This window comes from Zootoca vivipara, chromosome 6 (assembly GCF_963506605.1).
Source record: "Zootoca vivipara chromosome 6, rZooViv1.1, whole genome shotgun sequence".
Taxonomy (NCBI): Eukaryota; Metazoa; Chordata; class Lepidosauria; order Squamata; family Lacertidae; genus Zootoca; species Zootoca vivipara.
The window spans coordinates 83,290,432-83,315,980 of NC_083281.1; the positions used below are offsets into that span (position 1 = coordinate 83,290,432).

At 45.8% G+C, this 25,549-nt stretch overlaps 1 protein-coding gene across 1 annotated transcript; it reads right to left on the reverse strand.

Annotated features, from left to right (window-relative positions):
- Positions 1-7,350: 7,350 nt before the first annotated feature.
- On the reverse strand, positions 7,351-24,389 carry LOC118086831 (solute carrier family 2, facilitated glucose transporter member 5-like). Its single transcript, XM_060276475.1, has 10 exons — positions 24,247-24,389; positions 22,916-23,040; positions 19,885-20,037; positions 18,059-18,184; positions 15,770-15,957; positions 14,483-14,593; positions 13,646-13,762; positions 12,536-12,611; positions 10,035-10,162; positions 7,351-7,566 (listed from the first exon to the last, which is right to left on the reverse strand). The coding sequence occupies exons 1-10, from the start codon at positions 24,387-24,389 to the stop codon at positions 7,351-7,353; spliced, it is 1,383 nt and encodes a 460-aa protein (XP_060132458.1).
- Between the last annotated feature and the right edge of the window lie 1,160 nt (positions 24,390-25,549).

Sequence of the window (25,549 nt, forward strand, 5' to 3'; positions counted from 1 at the left end):
TTAGAAAATAAAGAGCGAGGGCTGGACTTGGCAGCTCGAATAGCTTCGCTTCCATGGCTCCTTGTTAAGGTTGTTGTGGAGGTTTCGATGTTGCACAACAGAGGAAGATCATGACCTTAACACACCCCACGCAGCAGGGAGATGTTCGTGACATACACGAGCAGCAAAGGAGGGCTGGCAATTATTACCTGCCTTAATTTCTGCTTCCCTAGTTCTTTTTGTCTGGTGCCAGCAAGAAGGAGAATGTGGGGGGAAATGAGCAGATGGGTGGATATCAAAACATGGAGGCTGTGGGTAACATCTCAACCTCTTGCACAAGCATTCACCATCTGAGCTGCTGCTGTTGCTGCCATGTGTGTGTGTTTCAGGCCAGAGTTGCATCATCTGTCATTTTTTAGGGGTTGGCAGCTGGGCACCGTTGAGCCAAATCCGGCTGAAGGTAGATTCCCAGCTGGCTTACTACCTACAACACAAAAAAAAACCTGACCAATCCCAGAAGAGAAATATCTGCAGCACCTGTTTTCCATTTGTGTGCAATGGGAGATGGGTGTGTTTTGTACGTGGTATTAAAAGTAAAAGGTAAAGGTAAAGGGACCCCTGACCATTAGGTCCAGTCCAATATCCGAGTGTTTGCATAAACTTAGATCGCACAGATATCACACCTATCACAGGTAAAAACATGAATTTGTGACAAAAAATAGCTCCCTCCAGTGGACGGCAAAGGAACAGATGCCATTTGTGTACTGACGCCACCCCCCACCCACCCCCTACTCCTCCTCCTCCTACCTTACCAGGCCGATCCAGAGCCAGGCCGGGCCCATAAGTCCCCTCCACCAACTCTGGGCGTGGCAGGAGAGGCAGGCCCAGTCACACCGCCACTCCCGTGCCCCCCCCCACCGTCTCCAGAATCAGGCCTGGTCCCGATCCCCTATCCTCCACCCCCAACGCATTCTGTTCGAGAACCAAGGTACGATTGTATCGAGAGCTTTTTACCTAGCTCTTCACCCGAAAAGGCTCCCAGATTGGCATGCATGGAATCAATTAAAATGAGACAGCCCCTGTCCACAGGTGTACAATCTAAAAAAGTAAATTAAAAAAATGACTTAAACCAGGTAGCTTCTATCAACCACTTATTTTTAAATATATACTTTTAATCAAAGATTTCCTTAGGTTACAAAAGTATGTGCCTTGTCTCTTTTTTTAGGTTGTGTTTTCAACAATCAGTTACATTTGTTGTGAGACATTAGTGTTACTGTATATGGAGTATTAAGGTTGGGAAGAAAGAGGTGGTAAAACTGATATTATTTTCCTTAGTGCTTGTGTGGGGGTTAGTGTCAGCATCACTTGGGTAGGTTCTATTTGTTCTATTTGTTATATCTTGTTATATTTCCTTGGCAGTGAGAGAGGTTGGGGGTGACCTCTAGGACATGACAACCGTAGCTCATTTTATATTACTTAAGAATACAGCCAAAGGGTTAATTCCATGGAGATGCTTTGCCGGCTCTTGTACATAAGACTTTCGATCAGCCGCCCTGGTTCTCTGGTCCTCTGGCTCCGTCTTGAAGCCACAGAGCTTTCAAAAATCACCTTTTCCTTCAACTGGTATAGGCTATTTGTGGATGTGAGAATTTTGTAAAGCAAGCCTGCACCCTAAAAAGCACTAGAGAGGACTGATTAGCAATAAATAATGATAATGAAAATACTGCTCACACTTTACCAGTAGGTCCCCAGGCAGGCTACAACAATTTAAAATTAGATTTTTAGCATTAGACTTGTGGACATCCAGTGATGATGAATGTTGGAAGATGGGCAGGGTATAAACAATTAACAACAACAACAACAACAACAACAACAACAACAACAGGACAGATAAAAAAAGAACTTCTTCATGCAGCACATAGTTAAACTCCCACAGTGATGGCCACCAAATTGGATGACTTTAAAAGAAGACTAGACAAATTCATGGTGCAGAAGGCTATCAATGGCTAACAGCCACAATGTCTGTGCTCTGCCTCACCGTTGGAGGCAGTAATGGATCTTAGCACCAGTTGCTGGAAGCTGCAGGAGGGCAGAGTTTTCTTGGGCTTGAATTTCCCACAAGCATCTGGTTCCCCCCAGTGAGAACATGATGCGGGACTTAAATGGACCATTGGACTGAACCACCCCCACCCCCACCCCCATTTCTCTCCTACTATAGACAGTGTTTGCCAAAAGCAACGGATAACTGGACTTTTCATTCTGAAATCCAAGCTTAATTATGTGGATTGTGAATTGGATTATACGCTTGATTAAGGTTTGCCAGTTTAGACGGCTTTTGAAAACAATTCATGGAGAATAAGTCTTATCAGTGTGTATTAGCCACATAGAAAGGCAAAATAACCCCTGAGCACTAAAGGTTGTTGGCGACAGACAGCAGCGAATGTTTGTCTCCATGTTTGTGGGGGTTCAGAGGCTGTCTACTACTGGAAAAAGACTGTGAAACGAGATGGGTGGGTGAATTTCCCCAACGTATAAATGCCTTTTCATATGCTACCTTCTATAATAGGTACGTTTTAATGCACACTTTATATGCATTTTTGCACAATGCACAACAGCATTGCAAAATTCAGGAAATCGCCAACATCAAAGGATGGCTGTGCTTCTGTTTGTGAATTGTTTCTGAAAGTTGGGCGTTTCATCTTTAAATGTGAACAGAATCAAATTTCTTCCCTTCATCCCTATCCTTGGGGAAAGTTATTCTGTTCTTATTGACTCCTGCATTGCAGTTCACACTGTGCAAACTACTTCAACGAGCAATGCTTTAACGTGACATTTTTTTGGATAATGTTTGCCGAGACACTTTGAAAGACGGGCGCTCTGGGTAATAACAAACAGGCCCCACACTTAACAGTGAACCTACAAAGAAGTTGCTGCTCAGAGGCCACAGCTCACGGGTAGAGCTCATAGTTCTCATGGGGACAATCTGGGGGTAAAAAAGGAATCTGCAGACCTCACCGTCCTGAACAGACTCAAGGGATCTAATCTGGAGCCACTTCAAGGCACTCAAGTGAATGTTTAAAGCCCTAAATGACTTCGGCCCTAAAAATCTGAAAAACCACCTCCACCCTCTTAGTGGTTTCTCTCCCCTCAGATGCTCATGTACAGGGCCGTCTTTACCAGGGGGTGCAAGGGGTGCAGGGCACCCAGGCGCCGATTTCTGGGGGACACCAGGTGCCCGCCGCTGAAGCCGCCTAAGCTCTTAACTATCTACCTGTTATGAAATAATAAATAATTTTGATCAAGCTAGAAAAACAAAATACATATATACCCAGGTATTACTGAAATGTATACCTACGGTTTCACTAAAGGACTTTCGACTTTGTGCACTTATTTACCAGTGCGCTTGTCATTCACAACGGCGGCGCTTGTCAGACTCAACGACGGCGCCTGTCATTCTCAGCGGTGCCATGCACATGAAATTAACTCTTACATCAAAATATTAAGTTACGTATTGTATTGAGCTGCACTGCTATGCGAGAGCGGGGTCAGTGGCACCTTTGACATGATTCATGTTTCTCCTAAGTAGGTGCCTAAACAATACTTATAAGTTTAAGTGTGATGGTGTTGCATACTGAAGTAGAAGTGTATTGTAAATAAATGAGCGCATTAAATGTTTGTTCCTCCCCCCCTTCTTTTGTAAACAAGAGCTAAAGTGTAAGCATGGTGTCTGACATAAACATAATAAAAGTTAATTTGGTGGCTAAACTAAATTTGGGGGCGCTGGGAGGATCTTTGCACCCCAGTGGCATGTTTTTTTAAAAAAGTAAAAACCTTTATTGGCATCAAATAAACTCGCATACAAAATAATAACAGATTAAAACTGTCACTGTGGCAAACGCTGTGCCAAGAGAGGGAAGGGAATAATCCGCCATCCGCTTTCACAACAATGGGGCTTCCGACAACTCAGACGACTGCAGAGTACAACGCCGAGAAAATAGTAAATTAAGATATTGAGCCACCATCTCAGTGAGGACCGGGTCCTTCCCCAGCAAGAGGAACCGCAAGATTTCCCGCTCTGGTCTCCCTCTGGGAATGCAGAGCCGGTCCAGGAACCGTTGACAAAGGTCGACGTAAAGGTTACAATGAAAAACCATATGTAGAAGGCTTTCCACCTGAGGGTCATGACACGGACAGATCCTCTCATCCTTCGCCTTGCCCGAGAATCTTCCCCACAGGAGGTTCAATGGATTTGCATTGAACCTGGCCAACGAAAATGCCCTTCTTTCTTGTGGGTTCAGTAGGAAGTCAAGATAGTTAGGTTTTGTTTCATGAGCCCACGGGAGGTGGAAAAGAAGGGGGGAACATGTTGTGCCTGCTGCCGCTATAAGATCCTGTCTCTCAATGTCCCACAACCTAGTAATGACTGTGGCTTTGGCAGATTGTAAGGACATTGAGCGGAGGAGTTCTACTGAAAGCCCCAGTTGCTGTACCTTCCTATTGAAGTGTTGCAGCCCTGGGGGGAGGAAGGTGTCCGAAAGCATTACCTGGAGGAAGGGATCTCTGTCAGAGTCGAGGCAGATTTTTAGCCAGAATATAAGGAATCTTGCCCAGGCGACAGATTCCACCTTGTGTTGAGCTCCCTCTAAACATAAAACTGCATATGGGACGCATCTTGGAACAGAGAAAATCTTGTAGAGGAAGGTTGATTGCACTTGCTCTACTGTCTGGGTCAGGAGTCTGCAACCTTTAAGACAAAAAGAGCCACTTGGACCCGTTTCTGAAGAAAAAAAATAAACTGGGAGCCGCAAAACAGGGACATAATTAGAAATCAGAGGGCCCCATAGCAAAATTTGCTATGCCCAATAATCAATGCCCCAAAATGCCATAGAAAATTAATCAGGGCTCCAGTGTACCATAGATCATAATCAGTGCCTGATGTAAATAATAATTAATAATGAGGGCCCAATGTCATCCTCGTCATTATAAAAATAACTTTGAGTTTGGGCTGCCTTGATTACTGGGAATGGGCAAAACTCTGACTCCCTTATTAGGACACCTGTATGGTTTCATGTGTGTTGCTCCCATCAAGTGAACTTATAAAATTTCCTCATATTGAATCAACCCATTGATTAATACATCTACCTCAATCTCCTGACCAGGCCGGCAGGAGGCCACAGGCAGGCCGCAGGCAGGAGCAGCAGCAGCAAACACGCGCTCCGAGCCCGCAAACCTTTTCTGCTGCTGGGCGGGAAGAAGTGCGCCCATTTTAAAAAAAAAACTCCGCCCCCGCCCCCCGTGAACCTATTGGCTGCAGAAATGCGGCGGGGAGGGGCTGATGCAAGGAGGGGGCTGACCACGCTCCCCGGGCTGCTAACGCCACCTTGCGTCCTTTTTGCACAGCGCACGCGCACAGCGCACCGCCACAGCTGTGTGCTCCGGCAGCGCTGGGCTCCGCACGAGTGTTTGGCGGGCGTGGCGGGCGCCGCCGCATGGCTGAGGCGGTGCATGGCTCGGACGCCTCCTCCCCTCGTATCCGCTCCGGAGCCGCAGCAAAGGTGTAAAAGAGCCACATGCGGCTCCGGAGCCGCAGGTTGCAGACCCCTGGTCTGGGTGAACCCCGGGATCCAGATTGGAATGCCGTAGAGCAGTTGTGAAATGGTCTTGGCATTGAAGATCTTGAGCGCAGAAGGGATATGTGAGTTGCCCCTTGTTGTAAAAAATCGCGTAATTGCCTGCGTGGATATCTTACTGGCGTTCACCGCCACGCCTCGTTGTATGGTGATAGGTGATTCCTAGATAATTGAATTTAAAGACCTGCTGGATGGGTTTACCTCCAAAAACCCAGCTATAACTCGTGCGTGAGTTACCAAACACCAGGATTTTGCTTTTTTCAAAGTTCAAGCATAAGTTCATTTTGGCCATGTACTCAATGCAGGCAATTACCAGTCGCTTTAGACCTATTCTGGTCCGCGAGAGCAAAACCATATCGTCCGCGTACAGGAGGATGGGAAGGATCCGCGTACAGGAGGATGTGAGGGCGATCTGGCTGCGACATCTGTCACCCCATTGATCGCCAGGGTTGATTCGGCTGATCTGGCTGGCTAGGCGGGTGTCCCCTTCCTCCCTCACCGCTCCATGTGCGTCCCTCCCGAAGCTGCGCGCTCGGTGGAAGAGGACGACCTTCCCAGATAGGAGTGTACCGTTCTTCGGTCAAGGGTATACGATAGCTGCGCTCCCCTGCTAGAACCTCCAAACAAGCTCAAGGTCCAGTGGCATGTATGCTAAACACTTGCCTGCTCATGTAAGATAGGGTGACAGCCTTCTTTGTGTCCAGTGGCGTACCGTGGGTTGATGGCGCCCAGATAGGTGTAGGCACGCCGAGGTGCGTGAGAACATGGTGGGGGACGGGGGACAATGGGGTGGGGCAGGGCATGGAGGCTAGGCTGGTTCATAAAAAACTTTTTTTTTTAAAAAAAAGCCTACTCCAAAGGTCTTTTCTTACTACACTAGGGATTATATAGCTATCTCTGAAATTTCATGCATATCAGTTAATATCTTGATCCTGCTCCACTGAATTGAAATTTCAGCCTTCACGAAATAGGAAAACGGCCAAGTAAACAGCTATTTTTGTGGAGGAGGGTCAAGATATTAACTGATATGCATGAAATTTCAGATATAGATATATAATCCCTAGTGTAGTAAGATAAGACCTTTGGAGCAGGCATTTTTTTAAAAAAAAAAGTTTTTTACGAACCGTCCTAATGGAGGCTGAACAGAGCCTGCTGCAACATCCCAGCCCTCACCACCGACGCCACCGGAGCGTCCGAGCCACAACAGTATGACCGGAGAATGTGACTGCCCTTTCCCTGCCTGCCTCTCGCCCTCCCTGAACAGGTGGAGTCTCTCACCTATTTCCAGTGGGCGGCGGCAGCAGGGCCCACACTCCTTCCCTCTCAGCCAGCCCAGGGGTGGGGGGTATGCAGGCTGGTCATAAGAAGAAGGAGGCAGCCCTAGCACACCTACCCTGAAGGCCGAGCCCAGGCGCACCTTGCCTTGCCTCCCAGTGGCTCTGGCCTTGATGAAGGAGCCTGTTGTGGAATTCCCTCCCCACAGCGGTGTGCTTGGCATTATGCAGGTTCTATCAAATGCAGAAGAGGCACCTCTCTACTTGAGCTTTTGACCCTTGAGATGTGTATTTTTCGGACCTCACCTACGTTTGGAGCCCATTCTTTAGGGTGAAGGGTGGGCAATTAATTAATCGAGGCAAAAACCTCAATATTGGCGTGTCAACGGTGCTGAGACAGCTGAAGGACAACCGTAGAGATTCCCTTGGGATCATGGCTCGATTATAAAAATGTTTATAATAAAATTCTACACGGGGTTTTGCCCCTCCCCCAACGCCCGCCTGGTGTTTCTCCTTGGCGTTAGCTCCATCTTCATCTGCTTTTGAGGCACGTAGATGGGCAGTTGCTTCCTGATCTCCAGAAAAGTCAGCTGCGTAGTTTCTGGGATCATCTTTAAGATGAAAAGGAAGGTGGCAGCGCATATTGGACAGCAGATGAGGAAGGTGTAGTATCCGACGTATCCCTGGAAAGGAACAGGAGCAGCAACACACAGAGAGGAAAACAGGACTCAGCAACATGAGTCAAAAAACGTAGTTTTAAATGTGTTATAAACGTGCAACACCAGATGGCGCTGTAGAGCAAGAAATTTTTGTATGCGATTTTACATAGAGGTTTCCCCCCCTTTTGTTATAAAGATTTAAATTTTATGACTTATCTATACAGTGGTACCTCGGTTTATGAACACAATTGGTTCCGGAAGTCTGTTCATAAACTGAAGCGTTCATAAACTGAAGCGAACTTTCCCATTGAAAGTAATGGAAAGTGGATTAATCCGTTCCAGACAGGTCCGCGAAGTACTTAAACTGAAGCGTTCATAAACTGAAACATGGGTGTAATTGGTTCCGGAAGCCTGTTCATAAACTGAAGCGTTCATAAACTGAAGCGAACTTTCCCATTGAAAGTAATGGAAAGTGGATTAATCCGTTCCAGACGGTCCACGGAGTAACCGTTCATAAACTGAAGCGAACTTTCCCATTGAAAGTAATGGAAAGTGGATTAATCCGTTCCAGACAGGTCCGCGAAGTACTTAAACTGAAGCGTTCATAAACTGAAACATGGGTGTAATTGGTTCCGGAAGCCTGTTCATAAACTGAAGCGTTCATAAACTGAAGCGAACTTTCCCATTAAAAGTAATGGAAAGTGAATTAATCCGTTCCAGATGGGTCCGCGGCGTTCATAAACCGAAAATTCATAAACCGAGGTGTTCATAAACCGAGGTTCCACTGTAGTGGGTTTTTTCCACCCACAGAAAGGCATAAGCTTATTTATTTAGCACATTATATTTCCCAGTGCTTTTTTCTTCAAGGATCTCAAAGCCAGGTTATCTCGTAGAATCATAGAATTGTAGAGTTGGAAGGGACCCCCTGGCAAGGGTGTTCTGGTCCCAGCCCCTGCTACAATGCACAAGTTATAGCCAGAAAATCCTCCAAGATAGTTGGTTCTACTGTCGACAGTTCTTCCTGATGTTTACCTGGAATATTCTTTCTTGCCATTTGAATTAATTGGTTTGGGCCCTGCCCTCTGGAGCAGTGGGTGAGGGTGGGGAGCTTGCTCTGTATTCTATGCGGCAGCCCTTCAGATATTTGAAGATAGCTACCAGATGACACTTGAGTCCAACTCTACAATTCTCTATCACTGCTCTGTCTTCTCTTCTCCTGGCTAAACATACCAAACTCCTTCAACTGTTCCTCATAAGGCTTGGTTTCCATGTCTCACTCTCTAGTAACACCCCAGAACAGAAGTATTGGGACCAGGTGAGGGTGGGCATGGAATGTGCATTATGCATCCTGCTTAAGGCGGGGAAGGTCTGTGGCCATAGGCGTAGCCAGGATTTATTGGCAGAAACCTACCTGTCATCATCCTCTGTCTGGCTCTGTCCAGCAGATCCAGAATGAAATGTCTCAACAGCAGTTGTTTTAAATTCCTTTCTTTTGACACCAAGTGCTTGGAAAAAATCTGCCAGTATCTTTCTACAATTTATATACTTTTATTTTTATTTAATTACTTGATTTTTGAGGGAGGACAGGACAGCTGCCCTCCCCCCAGGCTACGCCCATGGCTGTGGCTCAGGGGTAAAACGTAAAGGTAAAGGGACCCCGACCATTAGGTCTAGTCGTGACCGACTCTGGGGTTGCGCGCTCATCTCGCATTATTGGCCGAGGGAGCCGGCGTACAGCTTCCAGGTCATGTGGCCAGCATGATGAAGCCACTTCTGGCGAACCAGAGCAGCACACGGAAACGCTGTTTAGCTTCCCACTGTAGCGGTCCCTATTTATCTACTTGCACTTTGACGTGCTTTCGAACTGCTAGGTTGGCAGGAGCTGGGACCGAGCAACGGGAGCTCACCCCGTCGCAGGGATTCGAACCGCCGACCTTCTGATCAGCAAGCCCTAGACTCTGTGGTTTAACCCACAGCGCCGGCTCAGGGGTAGGAGGCCTCAAATCCAATCCCTAGCAAGTCCAGGTGAAACTGGGAGCGGCTCCTTCTCTGAAACCTTGGAGAGCCACTGCCAGTCCGTGTAGACACAACTGAGCTAGATAGACCAAAGGTCTGGCTTGATATAAGGCAGCTTCTTATGTTCTTATTCAACCCTTTACCTAGAATTAAGAGGACTAGAATCTTACATTTTGTTTGTTTGTTTTTACAGGAAATACCATAGCTCAGTGTCAGAGCATCTGCCTTGCATGTAGATTAGAAGGTGCTCAGTTCAACCCCCGATGTCTGCAAGTAGGACTGAGAAAGACTCCCTATCTGAAACCCTAGAGAGCCTCTGGCAGTCAGTGTAGACAGTCCTTAGCTAGATGGACTAGTGAGGGACAAGGCAGTTGTGCTCAACATCCTTCTGCATGCCAAGCAGATGCTCTACTGCTGAGCTACAGCCCTTCGCTGTAGAAGGTTCAGAACACCCACGGACCACTGGAATCACTCACCTGTATATTGAGGAAGACCATAATGCTGAAGAAGTTTAGGAACCAATGCACAAATCCCCCGACCACATAGGCTGAGGACCGCGAGGACTGAAGGAAAATCTCTGCTGTTATCAGGTTGGCAAGAGCACCTGCGTAGAGGAAAGGGTTCACTGCTCGTTGGGAAGAGATTTTTTTTTTTAAAAAAAGAACTATTTTTTAAGTGTTTTAATCTTGCCTCTATCTTTACTGTATTGTTTAGTAACTGCTTAACTGTTTATATATTTTATTTTCTCGTTGTTGTTGTTGTTGTTGTTGTTGTTGTTGTTGTTTATTGGCTTTATATACTGCCCTTCATGACACGATCTCAGGGTGGTTCACAGGATAAAATACAAGGTTAAAACGCAAGTAAATACCGTGTTTCTCATATTATAAGACACATCTTATATTTATTTTTTCCTCAAAAAAACACACTATGGCTTATTTTCAAGGGATGTCTTATTTTTTTCCTCCTCCTCCTGCCGCGGCCGGCATTGCTGCTGCCCCTATCACTATGTCTTATTTTCGGGGTATGGCTTATATTCCTTGAATGCTTAAAAATCCTGCTATGGCTTATTTTATGGGTATGTCTTAAAATATGAGAAACAGGGTAGTTAAAACAAAAAGAACAAAACAATACAAAACAAATCCCTGTACATTGAGGTATTTTGTTGGGGTCATTTGTTGTTATATATTTTTTAACCAGAAAGCAGATTTTAACAAAAGTTTTACAGTTGGGCCATACTTTGATGCTTATTTTCTACACCACTTTGTGAAGTCCGCCCCTGAAAAGCAGATTAGAAATCTTTGAAACAATCATTAATAATATAAAATCATTGCCCTCAAAATGGCATTCTATTTTTTAATGGGTTTTTCATGTAAAGTGCTACAAACTACTTTTATTCGGAGATTTTCTGAACATACCATTAACAAACATCAGCAGAAAACAGGATCGTGGCACTTCTGCGGTTCACTACAAAGCCCAGTAGATTAGTGTTCTTCAGTCTTGGAAACCCATTTTCATTATTATTTTGTACCATGCTCTTTCCACAGAACCTGTGACTCAAGGGCTCTTACAAAACTGTAATCCCATATTTAATCCCATTACAATAAACTGTAATGGGATTAAAACAATGAAAAAACAAACAAGCCCCAAATCTGTTAAAACAATACAGCACATCATCAGAGATCTACAACCTTTCCTAGACAATGACAGATCTCTTTCTCAAGCTCTGGGATGAAGACCTTTCATTGCCTACAGACAGCCACCCAATCTTAAACAACTCCTCACCCACAATAATACAACCACCAGACTTAACATGGACACTGGTACCAGAGCCTGCAATAAACCCAGATGCCAATTTTGCTGCCACATACACCCGGATAACACCATTAATGGCCCCAACAACATCCAACATACCATCTCAGGACTATTTAATAGCTCATCTTCTAACATTGTATATGCTATCAAATGCCAACAGTGCCTTTCAGCTCTCTATATTGGACAAACAGGCCAAACCCTATGCCAAAGGATAAATGGACATAAATCTGACATCAGGAATCACAAGACAGAGAAATCAGTAGGAGAACACTTCAATCTCCCAGGACATTCTATACAAGATCTCAACGTAGCTGTCTTATTACAGAAAAATTTCAGAAACAGACTGGAAAGAGAAGTTGCTGAATTGCAACTCATTACCAAGCTTAAAACCATGGAGAGACCTGGTCTGAATAAGGACATTGGATTCTTATCTCATTATACATGATAAAGCTTTCTTTAACCATCTCACCCTTTGTTTTTTCCTGCAAGACCAATTGCAGTCGTTAACAGTCGTCAACAGGTTTACCACTCCTATCAACCAATCACCCATTCCCCCTACCCTTCTGAGTAATACCCCTCCCCACCCTCTGACTATACATAAGGGTCTGGTGACTTCTGTTTCAGTGTATCTGAAGAAGTGTGCATGTACACGAAAGCTCATACCAGTGACAAACTCAGTTGGTCTCTAAGGTGCTACTGGAAGGAATTTTTTTTTAAATTTTTGTTTCGACTACATCAGACCAACACGGCTACCTACCTGTAACAAGCCCAAAATCTGTTTAAATGCAGATAATAAAAACACTAAAAACACCACAGCCCTTTCTTTAAAAACAACAACAAAACAGTCAGTTCCCAAAGGCCTGCCAGAATAAAACAGTCTTCAGCTGTCAGTGGAAGGAGAAGGAGGGAGGCAGCCTAACCTCACTGGAAAGGGAAAAATTGCTGGGATCATTAGGCCTGCGCTGTTTTGAAAAGAGTTTTTGCTGGCACCGTGTTTTTTATATTGCTGATCTACACCTGACTCTGGCTCCTGACCCACTGTAGTGGAAGGGGCTGAGGATAAATAAAGGCTTTGGATGCCTGACCACCCTCGATCCTTGAAACCTTTTGCTCTTCACATCCTGCACATCCTCCAAGGAATCCTGCGTATCACCTGAGCACTTACTAGGTCCGATGGCATGTCCCAGGAGGAAAATATTGATGAGAAACGAGTTGGCATAAGACATCCTTTTGGCATCTCCCTGTTGGAGAGAGTTGTGGGAGAGTGTCAAGCTTGTTAGGTTTGGGCAAAGCGCTTTTGATGTAATCCCTGATACTACTGGTCATTCAGACGCTGTTTACTCATGAGAGATCACTTCCCACACGCATCATGCCCCCCCCCGCAACCTGGCCAGGTCGACTTGGCCTGCGAACATGCTTCACCACGCCACATCCCTGGCAATTCTCAAAAGGACACGGCAGAGCCAAGCATCTTCGTCCTGGTGAATCCTCTTGAGGATTGCCGCAGGGTTTGGGGGAGGCCTGGCCCCCCTTCTTGAAAATGTGCAGTGCCAGAGGAGCATCTCTGATGGGATAGCAAGGGAAAGATCCGGTCCTTTTCAAGCACCTTATGCTGCACAGGGTTGTTAGAAGCCAAACCAAATATGACCATTTTGATAAGGTATCTACATTGGCTCCCAGTATGTTTCCGAGCACAGTTCAAAGTGTTGGTGCTGACCTTTGAAGCCCTAAATGGCCTCGGTCCAGTATACCTGAAGGAGCATCTCCACCCCCATCGTTCTGCCCGGACACTGAGGTCCAGTACCGAGGGCCTTCTGGCGGTTCCCTCGTTGCGAGAAGCCAAGTTGCAGGGGGCCTTCTCGGTGGTGGCACCTGCCCTGTGGAATGCCCTCCCATGAGATGTCAAAGAGAAAAACAGCTACCAGGTGTTTAGAAGACACCTGAAGGCAGAGGCTTTTAATGTTTAATAGATTATTTTATTTCATTTTTCTCTTGGAAGCCGCCCAGAGTGGCTGGGGAAACCCAGCCAGATGGGTGGGGTATAAATAATAATAATATATTATTATTATTATTATTATTATTATTATTATTATTATTATCATCCCCATGTATCAACTGTGTAAATAGGAGCGATGTTAATGCGAGGCCTTGAGTCACTCACGCTCCTTTATAGAGAGCTGCAACCTATTCCAAGGCCATATCAGCCTTGCTCCACACACCTTCCTTCTGTGTATTTTTGCCCAGCTGGAAATGTGCTCTTGAACTCTGATCATACCTCTTGCATGCCAACTTGAAGTTCAAGGTTCACGGTTAATACGATGCAGAAGATGGTGCACATGCCGAAACCAATGAGCAGCAGTAACTTTCGCCCCAGTAAGTCGACGATAAATATCTAGAGAATATAACAGCAAGGGAAAGAAAGGAAGAAGAAGAAGAAGAAGAAGAAGAAGAAGAAGAAGAAGAAGAAGAAGAAGAAGAAGAAGAAGAAGAAGAAGAGGAGGAGGAGGAGGAGGAGGAGGAGGAGGAGGAGGAGGAGGAGGAGGAGGAGGAGGAGGAGGAGGAGGAGGAGGAGGAGGAGTTTGGATTTGATATCCCGCTTTATCACTACCCGAAGGAGTCTCAAAGCGGCTAACAATCTCCTTTCCCCTCCTCCCCCACAACACACACCCTGTGAGGTGGGTGGGGCTGAGAGACTTCAGAGAAGTGTGACTAGCCCAAGGTCACCCAGCAGCTGCATGTGGAGGAGCGGAGACGCGAACCCGGTTCCCCAGATTACGAGTCTACCGCTCTTAACCACTACACCACACTGGCTCTCTGTGGCTCATTGGCAGACCACCTGCTTTGCATGCAGGAGGGTCTCAGGTTCAACCCCCTGCAGCCTCTCCAGGTAGGGCCAGGAAAGGCTGAAAGCCTGGAGAGCTGCTGCCGGTCAGTGTGGACAATACAGAGTTAGATGCACCAAGGGTCTGACTTGGTATAAGGTGCCATCCTGCATTCCTAAGTGCTGGCACAAAACTGCTGCTAAAGTTTGCAGCACAGGAACATCCTTTGGAGCAGACTGAGCTTTGAGACTTTAAGGGGCAGGAAAAAGGTGAAAGTAAGGCAGGCTTACCCCAACAAAGACTGTAATGATGATGGCAGTGCTTGACGCTAAACGGATGTACGGGACATATTTTAGGTCAGTTCCTGTAGACAGGTAGATTCTCTCTGTATAAAAGTATACCTGAAATGAGACCAAAACAACGGAGACTTTTAGCTTACTGGGCGATGGTCCCGTTGCTGACTCAGGGTTTGGGGGCACTGTCTACAAAACAAAGCCCAAGATCCTTTCTCTCCAACTCCAAACTAGGGGTGGGAAAATTGGTCCATTTTTGTTTCTTTTCCAGCCTTAAATCCATCTCTTCACATTTCTTCTGCACAGACAAGAACTGTTTGCAGTTGCCAACATACATAGGCAGGCAATCGCCTGAATCTCTGGCTATATGGGAATCGGAGGTCACTGCAGTCGTGTCCAAGAGGGGCAGGTGTAGCTACCAGTACCCCTCGTGGTACCTGTGAAAGGTCTCAAAAATCTACAGTCTGCTTGAGATTGTTTGCTCTTTGTGCTCAGTTCCTGCAGACTCGTGCATTGAACATGCCCCCTTAAACATGCCCAAAAGGAAGCCAGGACTGAACACTCACCCTTCCTCCTCATTCTGAAAATGGGGAAGGGGCATGAGAACATAAAAATACCCCTGTTCCCACAGTGGCCACCCAGATGCCTACAGGAAACTTGCAAGCAGCACCCAAGCTCAAGCATCAAAGAGCTTCTGTCTCGGAGAGAGTTGCTGATGTAGGTGCCTTCCTCCCATCCTCCCCGTTGGTGGGGCAGCTGTTGTAACAGCACCCACACACCATCTGCTCCATTTTCTGCTCTTTTGGATATGGCAGCCATTTTGTTTCACGTCTCCTCCCCTCCCCCCCCAACAGCCATTTTGTGACTGGTATCCACACAGCACTCCCCTCAACATTCCAAACATGGCCACTGGGCCCCCCAAAAGGCTGGCGGAGATTTGATGCAAAACAAGCTCCACCCATACTGCTTGTGACCCTGCCTGCGCCACAAATTTCGCCCCATCCTCTTCTAAAGCCATCCAAGCTGGTGGCCATGGCGGCCTCCTGTGTGGGGCCATAGTTCCATTGTTTAACTATTAAGAAGTCCTTCCTTTCACCCGCCCTGAATCTTCCAACGCTCTGCTTCATTGGAAGTGCCCTGGAATTGCCCATCACTCTCAACACCCGCAGCCATTGGCCATCCTTGCTGGGCTTGATAGGAGTTGTATGTCAGCCACACCTGGATGGCCAAAGGTCCCACTTCCCCTCTCTTGTTCTAAGCGCTTGTGGATATTGCCTTCCTTACTGAGTTGACTCCAGAGAGCTGTTGGCCGCACATCAAGATCATGACTGAGATGACTTGCCACCGCAGGCTTGGGAAGCAAAGCAGCTTAAGTGAGTTCATGTTCTTCTCTCCCTTCTCAGCCAACTTCTCCTGCTGCAGCTCTTCTATCTCCTCCTGCACGTCCTCATGGTGCCTCAGCTTCTTCAAGGCTGGAAAGAAGCAGCAATGGAAAGCTTTTGAATCGCGGGGGACGGAGGCTGGTGGGGAGAGTTTCTTTCGATACCAAACACAAGAGGTGTAGGCCAAAGACCAGTTACAATTTCTGCAGCAGGTTCCCAATCTCCAGCATCCCAGCCAGCTTTTTGTCCACCGAGAAGACATTCTGCCTCACCCGTTGTGATGCTTGGAGCCAATCTGAGTGAAGAGAGGTGAGTCGGCCACTGAGAATTGGCTCCTAGGGTCACTCTGGAGAAACACACCGAGGAGGAGCTGTTCTGAATGCACCAAAGCTAAGTGTTTGGGAGCACTGCAAATATAAGCTGCTTCCGTGTCAAGAGAATGGTGTTCTAGTTCTGTTACCTGTCAATCAATCAATCAATCAATCAGTCGATTGATGGGTGTTCTGCTACATTCAACGGAGCTTCACGGAAAACACTGTGGGAATGTTAAAGATAGTAGGAAAGGATATATTGAATAAGTATTATCCTTCCTTCACTCACGCTAGTGAAGTGATGTAGCAGAGCAAATCCCCCTCAATATAGCTGGAAGCTAGTTTGCAAATTCACCTGAATCTTTTAGCCAAGTTTATTCCTGGTGTCCCCCTTTGATCCCTCTTCAAAGAATAAAAACACAAGAGTCTTTCTGAGTAAAGTAACAAAACGTTTACTCACATTTCAGTTCACAATTTGATCCTAGAAAGGCAGGCTTTACTTAGTGGTTACACAATAAACTGTGAGTTCATCTCATAGGGAGACTGAACTCGTGTGCTGCTGGCTGAGAGCTTACTACGCTTTTGAGTGATAGCTGATCCACAGCCATTTGATGTACCTTTGGGGATTATTAATTTACTGATGAAGATCCATCATTGAAACAGTTCATTATCCTGGAAGAACTGTTCTGTCTGCTTCTGTGCTCAGAGCACCCTATTGTGACATTTGGAGCACCCATCACCTCACATTTGTAGTGTTGTGCCCATAGCACCCACCGTGCTTCCAACTATATTTTGGATAGGATATTGACTGTGGAAAGGCATTCTGCCTCTATTTCAGTGTTCTTTGACAGTGACTTACCAATCCTACCCTTCCTGGTTATGGAACATTTAATAATAATAATAATTTATTATTTATACCCCGCCCATCTGGCTGGGTTTCCCCAGCCACTCTGGGCGGCTCCCAACAGAAATATTAGAATACACTAATTTCTTAAAGATTAAAAGCTTCCCTAAACAGGGCTGCCTTCAGATGTTCTCTAAAAGTCTGGTAGTTATTTTTCTATTTATCTGATTCTTATTAGTTTGTGACTCCAGGCACATATTATATGTCTTCTGTTTATGAATTTCGATACAGTATAGTGTTCTAAGAAAATATTGTCAGTATATTATTAGCCGACATGTTGCTTGTTGTTGTTCACAGCTGGTTGAGAGCCAGCAGACAGCAAAAAATAACATTAAGATAACAAAATGACTGCATGACAACAAGAGAGCAGCAAGCAAGAGAGCAAATGAAGCAAGTAATCAAAATTGAGAAAATGGCTGCATGACTCAGCTCTTTTATGGAGTCAGGCAGAGCCACGCCCATCTCCCAGGTCACATCATCCCAGGAGGATGCTCCAGGCCAGCGGAACAGGACTGGATGTCCCTCTGCCTGTGCCCACTTTAGGGAAATAAGGAATGTTGCATTTGACTGCACCAATGGATTACATCCCACAAACACAACTGAGGTCACCTTGAAAGAAGACACTGGAGTACTCCACAAGAGGGGAGCCACCACTGAAAAGGCCTGCTGGGAAGGGTTAGATGAGATCCCTTGCCTGAAACCCCAGAGAGCTGCTGCCAGTCAGTTTAAGCAGTACTGAGCTAGATGGACCAATGGTTTGATTCAGTACAATGATTTCAGCTGTTCTCTCTTTGAGAACCAAGAATGACGGATTTGGAGTGTTGCCTAAGAGGCCACCCAGACTCACCCCACCAAACATACAGCACCATGTTTCAGCCAGAAAAGCACTAGGTGTTAGCAGTTGTAATTAAGACTGTCTTCTCAGGTAAACACTAATAAGACTTTGAATGTTACGACCCCTCATGTATATGGTTACCTAGCATGGTGCTTTCTTCATCATTTTTCTGAATCAGTAGATACCTGGGGCTTTCGGGGAAGGAAGGAACGACAATGGTCTGAAATAATGCCAGTATTCCAGGGACACTTGTCAGTATTGGCCGATCTGCGCAAGAAGGAGCAATTAATTTTATTTAATACATTTACACCCTACCTTTCCTCCAAGGAGTTCAAGGTGGTGTACGTGGTTCTCTCCCCCCTCCCCATCTTATCCTCACAACAACCCTGTGAGGAAGGGTAGGCAGAGAGATTGGGAATGGCCCAAGGTCTGAGCTGGGATTTGAACCCTGACCTCCCAGGTCCTAGCCCAACACTCTTAACTCCCACGCCACCCTGGCTCTTGAAAGGTATCAGCTCAGATGGCACATCAGAATTCCCCGACGCTAACGGCCTTTCTGGGTCAGTGGGCACCTTTGGGGGAAGTGCCGTTGGTGCTAGCCATTGGCTGTCATGAGGGAAGGCGTGGCATGACCCAAAATAGCTGCTGTGGGGGTATAATACAAAATGGCTGCCGTGGGGATGTGGGGAAATGGCTGTTGTGGGGGCATGGCGTTATGGCGGCCACATTTAAAAGAAAAAACAAAACAGACATAACCATGGGTGTGCCCCACATCAATGGGCAGGGGGAGGCACCTGTCTCCGCCATCACTATGCTTGCTCACAGAGAGGTCTCTGTACAGTGGTACACCTTGGTTCTCAAACACCTTGGTACTCAAACAACTTAGAACCCAAACACTGCAAACCTGGAAGTAAGTGTTCTGGTTTGCGAACTTTTTTTGGAAGCCAAACGTGCTCCGTTTTGAGTGTTACACTGATTTTGAGTGCCACACTTCCGTTTTGATTGTTATGCTAAGGTCTGTTTGTTTTTGCTATTTATTTTGCGCTTTTGTTTTTGTGGCTCTTTTTTTGTTTTTGTGACTGTGGAACCCAGTTCAGCTACTGATTGATTGATTGTGTGTGGGCCTGCAGTACATTGTTTATTGCTTTCATTTTGTGGATCAATGGTCTCGTTAGATCATAGCTGCCAAGTCTCCCGTATTCCCCGGGAAACCCCCGTTTTTCCAGCCGTTTCCCGCTGGCAGCCCGGATTTTTTAAAAACCCCGCAAATCCCCCGGATTCTTACCGACCTGGGGAGGCTCCTTCTGTGCATGTCTGCAGTCTCTGGACACGCGCAGAAGCGATTTCTGGCGCTGCAGCCCTTTTGGAAATGGGCAGAGCATGCGTAGAAGCGACTTCCAGTGCCACTCTGCCCAGTTCCAAAATGGCTGCAGCGCGACTTCCGGTGCCACACCACGCCGATCCCGGATTTTTCAATCTGGGAGTTGGCACCTATGCGTTAGATAGTAAAATTCGTGTTTAGGGGTTGTTTTCAAAAGTCTGGAACAGATCAATCCATTTTGCATTGCTTTCTATGGGAAAGCGTGCCTTGGTTTTGGAACGCACTTCCAGAACGGATTAAGTTTGAGAACCAAAATACCACTGTAATTCTCCTCTGTTCAAAACTGAATGGGTCGCTGGGTGTCCGATCCTGGGATCCAAGTGGGCACATGTAAGACTTTTTGTGGGCACCATAGGAGGTACTAGTGGGGGTCCACTGGTGCTTGTGAGCACCACATGGAACTGGAGGGGTCGTGGAACTGTCTCCCTCAGAAGGTGGTGGGCTCTTCTTCATTGGGAGTTGAGTCATCTGTTGGGGACTCTTTCCAGCATTGCAGGGTGTCGGACTAGATGACCCCTGGGGATACCTTCCACCTCTACCATTCTACTATGACCTTTAGGCTAAGGGGTGCTCCTCTCTGATTTACCTTCTTTGTTCCCCAACATGTCACGAAAAGAGAGTATCTGAGCCAGGAGCAAACCTACACCTAGAAAGAGGTGAGGCAGCATGCCAATGGCTCCCCTCATGTTCAATGGGGAGATCTCTATGAGGTACAATGGGATCACGATGGAGAAGATGCCTGGTTAGGGGATAAATCAAGGGATTATTCACAGTAGGCATGTGACAGCCATAGAAGCATATAAACATCTCCCACTTACCCGACCAGTCATTGTGTTCTGCAAGAGAGGGCATCCTGCAGATGCCATCCTACCAGGAGGTCCGTTCCACATGATGGCCAGAATCAGGCCTTTAGTTTGGCGGCATGTAGCCTCTGGAACTCCCTCCCCCTGCGTATCAGGCTTCTCTATTGCCTTTTTGGCACCTGCTATTTCAGTAGCTGGTGTCTGTCTTGGATCCAAATCTAGCTGATGTGTGGGCTGTTGCTCTTTCTAAATGGTCTTTTAAAAAATATTTATAATTGTGGGGCTTCTTGTTTCCGGCGGTAAGAAATGGCTGACTCCCATACGATCGGACCTCAGCCGTGCCAGTAATTCAGGGCTGATATGGGGGTAATTAGCCCTGGCATACTCCCCAGGGTGGGGGAGGACTGTCTCGTAAACCCGCAGATTGTCTGAGATTGTCAGCTTGCATCAAGGTGCAAGCGGCAGGACACTGGGTCCCAGAGCACAAAATAGCTGGCACTCTCCGAAGCCACTCTCAAAGCTGGAAATATCTGTTTGATAAAATAATTAGATTTGGACAATAAACAGACATAGTCTGGACCGAAGAAGACTGAGAAAAAACCTGCAGAATGGCACAGTCCCTGGTGTTTAAGCTCGGACTTCAAAGAGATTCTCATCATGGTGTTTGGATTACAGAGGTAATCGGTATGTTCTTTTTCTCTTCTCAATACCTACAATTGTTTTTCTACGCCAAGCCTCATTAAGAAACCTATTTTTTTCAAAAAGTACAGATGGACTTTTATTTATAACTAGCTGTACCCAGCCACGCGTTGCTGTGGCTCTGTCAGGGCCCCTGTTTCCCAGGACAGATGCATGACATAATGACACCCCTCCCTCTGTTGCCCTGGCAGGTGACGTCATATTCCCCCCGCGTGATGTCACCCTCCACGCCGAGCCCTCTCTCTCTCCCCCTTGCATACCATATGGACATGTTGGGGATGGTCTGCCCGGTTCCCCCGGCGGATTCCAGCGGGTGAGGGGGCAGGCGGTCCAGCTGCAGGTCCTTAGCGAAGGCGGACATGTCGAGGGTGGCGGGGAGAGCCGAGGCGCCAGTGGCGGAGGGAGAGGATCCCGCCCCGCTCTCCCAGAAGGAGCTGCTGGCCACCCGCTCCCAGCCCCCTCTGCTGCTCGCGTCGGAACGACGCCACTGCGTTCCCCGTGGCATCCTGGGAGTGAAGAATGTACTATAGCATCTGTTGCTTTGATGTCCAACAGTTGACGCTATTTTTACACAAAATCATGTTTTTACCTGTCACAGGTGTGACATCTATATAATCTAAGTATATGCAAACACTCGCATATTTGCATACAACGCTGTGTCAAAATTTCAAGGCAATCAGTCAAGCACATTTGGAGATTTTTGGTTACAGGTAGGTAGCCGTGTTGGTCTGGGTCGAAGTAAAATAAAAAAATTCCTTCAGTAGCACCTTAAAGACCAACTAAGTTTTTATTTTGGTATGAGCTTTCGTGTGCATGCACACTTCTTCAGATACCAAGAATCTGAAGAAGTGTGCATGCACACGAAAGCTCATACCAAAATAAAAACTTAGTTGGTCTTTAAGGTGCTACTGAAGGAATTTTTTTTATTTTACTTGGAGATTTTTGGTTATGTACAAAGGGATATTTACTTTTTCATTTATATAAATTTGTTTATATAGATTAAGTATTCAATTGCGCAGCTTTACTTAGAATTGAAAGACTGGATAAAGATAAAAGAAGAAACAAGATGGTGCTTGTTAATATGACACAGCACAGAAAAATGAGAGTTCCTCCCTTTTTCGAGGGAAGTGAGAGATGCTTGTTGGCTGACTTTGTAGTGACTTGAGACAATAATTTGGGATAACATACAGAGCATCTGTTTGCAGAATTTCTTCATTATAAGCGAGAGAGAAGGCTAAATGGATGCCTAGCAGCCCCCCTCTAGGGCCCAGAAGGGGGGGATTGTGTGGTCTCTGAAAGCTGATCGATTGCCAAATGACATATCTGTGGAATACAGTTCATTTACATTGCAATATTGCAAACAGTATGTGTAACATAAAACGACAGGCTTGGACAACAGTCCGGATTGGAATAACTTAACAACATGGGAGTTGCTGTGTCATTAAACTCTAAACAATAGACTTGGACAACAGCCCGGATTGGAAGATTGGAATGAAGTCAGGTAAAGCTGAGCTGGCAAATAGTTGGAAAAATACATATTTACAAATAAAGCTGTATTCGATGGATGGAAAGATATATTATTTTTGATATGATTGAGAATCGCATAGCCAGGGACGGAGAACTTTAAAGTGTTAAGATCAGAATGTGGAAAATATGAGAATAACAAGAAGAAGGCAGGAACGAAGATATTGGAGATATATTTCAAGAGGTCCAGACTATGGGGAAAAATTAATAATTAATAATTTGGACTGTAATTTAATGTTTTTTTTAGTTTATTGTTTTTAATTGGATTATGATTATGGATATGTTAATTGGCTATTTTTATTGGAAAATTAATAAAAATGATTTTAGAAAATTAAAAAAATATTTATAATTGCTACGGTATCATTATTGTTATCTACGTCCCTGCTGGTGGGCCAGGTTTGGCCCATGGGCTGGAGGCTCCCCAAAGCAGTGTATGGAGATGGAGGTGGTGGTGGTGAGGTTCTACATTTGAGATGTGCATAGGACGTCTTTGAATTGCAAGCACTGGTTCCTTCCCAACTCAGATTTCAGAACAGGGAATTTTCTCTTAACCCCACACCCTCGCTAAATCCAGGAAGTAGCCCGACTCACCTATGGTTATTCCAATGAGGAAGTGTGAAATCATCGTGAACAGGGAGGTGTTCACCACAGCGGCGCAAACCATAAACATAGAGGACACCATAGAGCAGAAGCAATTGATCAGCAAGGCACCTTTCCTGGAAAGAGTGGGGAAAGGAAGGGAATGACTGGGGGGTTGCCAATGAACATGTGGAATGATTGGAAGAGTTCCCAGCATCCTTTGGGGGAAGCAAGATCTGCTAGGAGGAGCAGTTTAGGAGGTTGTGGGTCTCAGCGGGCTGATTCCTGGCTTCGCCAGCGTTAAATCTCTAATCCTAGCTCAATCAAAGATACACCTGCGTAACTTGTTCATCCCAGAAGAATCGTCCAGGGACAGGGTGGGTGCAGGACCAGAGAGGGGAGGGGAATTAGTCAGGATCATAAAGCCACATAACCTGGCAACCCGGCTACTTATTTTCAAGACTTATTTAATTCTGATCATATATTTAGCTTAATTTTACACCAAAAGGGATCCCAGGGAGGCTTAGTAAAACCAAAGCAAGGCAGCCAGTCGCTATCTGCAGGCTTACAATCTAAAAAGACCCCTCCCACAACAACAACAACAACAACAACAACAACAACAACAACAACAACAACAACAAAAGTCACGGAAGGAAAAGGGATATGGAGGAAATAGGAAAATAAAAATAAAAACTTGGGCACTTTCTAAACAGTGGTTCCTGTAATCCAAAGAATCCTGGGAATAGTAGCTTGTTAAGGGTGCCAGGAAGTGTAGCTCTGTGGAAAGTAGACTGCAGTCTTTGGGTTTCTTTGGGGGAAAGCCTTGTGCTTCAAATACATGGTGCGTACGCAGCCCTATTAGCATGGAGAAAGTCCACAGGACAAGGGAAACCATCAAGCAGAGGCTGGATACGTCTTTCCTTTCCCTTGATACGGTGTCTCATCCACACCAGCCATTTCAATGGCAATACGTCTTTTGCAAGATTCCTTGCATTTCTGATTAAAATCTAAGGGCAGTCATTGGCTGAGGTTTGCTCAGAGATGACCCACTGAAACCAGGGGGGGGGGGGGCTTGCTGAGTCCGGCTCAGTAATTTGAATGGATCTGCTCTGAGTAAAAGCTTTGTTGAATGCCACCCAAACGATGGCATGACTTTGGCTGGCTGAATATATTTTGTAAAAATGTGGGGTGCCTTTCTACAGGTTGAACCTCCTCAGCCAGAAGTTAAATCGAGCCTCAGCTGGGGAGACGGGGCTCAGCAGAAGACCCACTCCCCTGCCCATCTGCCCCACGTCCAAAGTTAGGACTGGAAGTTCATTAACCACCAGGTCATCTACATATACCTTCCGTATTCATCCACCATAGCTCCTGCCATGAGTGCTCCAAGAAGGCCTCCAATAGGGAACAAACTGATGACAAGGCCTGCCTCGAAGAGCATATACTGATAGTTTTCTGGATTCTTCTTAGCTTTAGCCATGTCTTCCATGGTCTAAGAGAGGAAATCAAATCATGGGCAGGGTTAGTGTATCCACAACACATCCTAATCGAAAGGAACTGGCACCCTTGCAGGTGCCACATAATGTAGAACTTCTCTCTTATTAGAGTGTCAGCATTTGCACTTTGGAACTCCCTGCCTCTTGATATCAAGCAGGCGCCTTCACTGTATTCTTTTCGGCGGCTGCTAAAAACGTTTTCTTTTAAGAGAGCCTATACAGACACATAGAGCATTGGTGTCTGTTTGAATCCAGTTTTCAGCTTACTGCTGATTTTAATTTTAATTTTTTTAAAAAAAGGTTTTAAATAGTTGATTTCAACTTTGTAAAAAAACAAAACAAAACCCTAAGCATTTCATTGTTTTCTTTTTTCTGTAAATGGCTCTTCCTCCAGCCTTGTCCTCCAAAGGCATCTACCAATGGTTGCTCAGAAGGGAATGTGAGCCTTGGGCTGAAGAAAGATCCTCCACACCTGTTTTAAAGTCCCATCAGACTCTTTCGAGTTTTTGCTGCAAGAGACTAAGGCTCCATCGTCACCAGATGATTTCATTTGTTAAGGATGCTGAGAGTTGTTAGGAGACCGACCCCTATGGCTCTACGCTGAGTAGAACTTGGTGGCAAGCCTATCTTATTTTAACTAATATATATGCATTTATCTGCACTAATATAGACTTTTTATTTCTTTGTATACACTAGCTGAAGCATTGCACCACAACATTCCGAGAAGTGCGAATTTTGACGGGTGTTCCAGTTGGCAACTTGTTCTGGAAAGTGTGTTCTAGATAGATGTGCCCTTAAAACACAAACTATTTCCAATTTCTTTTGAAATATTTTTACTTCTTTTACTGAATATAAGAGAACATATTCTTCTGCTCCGGAGAGTCAAAAATTGGCAAACGACCTGAATCAGTTTTATAGCAAAGTCAAGCATTATCAACTAGAGCAATTCACTCGGCGCCAGAGGCACCAACAACCACCTCAACCTGTTCTGAAGTCACTACAGGGACAGAAGGCAAAAGCTCCAGGCGCAGTCGGAGTGGCTCCTCTTTGCTTGAAATAGTATTTAACAGATATTTTGTATAAAGTACGTTTGCATTGTAAAATTAGCCAAAGCAAATTCCAAGTATGTAAGTACTTGGCGAATAAATTACTA

What these genes read in the sequence shown, in the direction of transcription:
- LOC118086831 (XM_060276475.1), bottom strand. Translation starts at nt 24,389, where the DNA reads ATGGAAGACATGGCTAAAGCTAAGAAGAATCCAGAAAACTATCAGTAT. An exon ending in CCTCATTGGAATAACCATAG is followed by an intron (nt 20,038 to 22,915) that starts GTGAGTCGGGCT and finishes TCCCCTAACCAG; the next exon opens with GCATCTTCTCCATCGTGATC. An exon ending in TGAAGAAAGCACCATGCTAG is followed by an intron (nt 15,958 to 18,058) that starts GTAACCATATAC and finishes GCTTCTTTCCAG; the next exon opens with CCTTGAAGAAGCTGAGGCAC.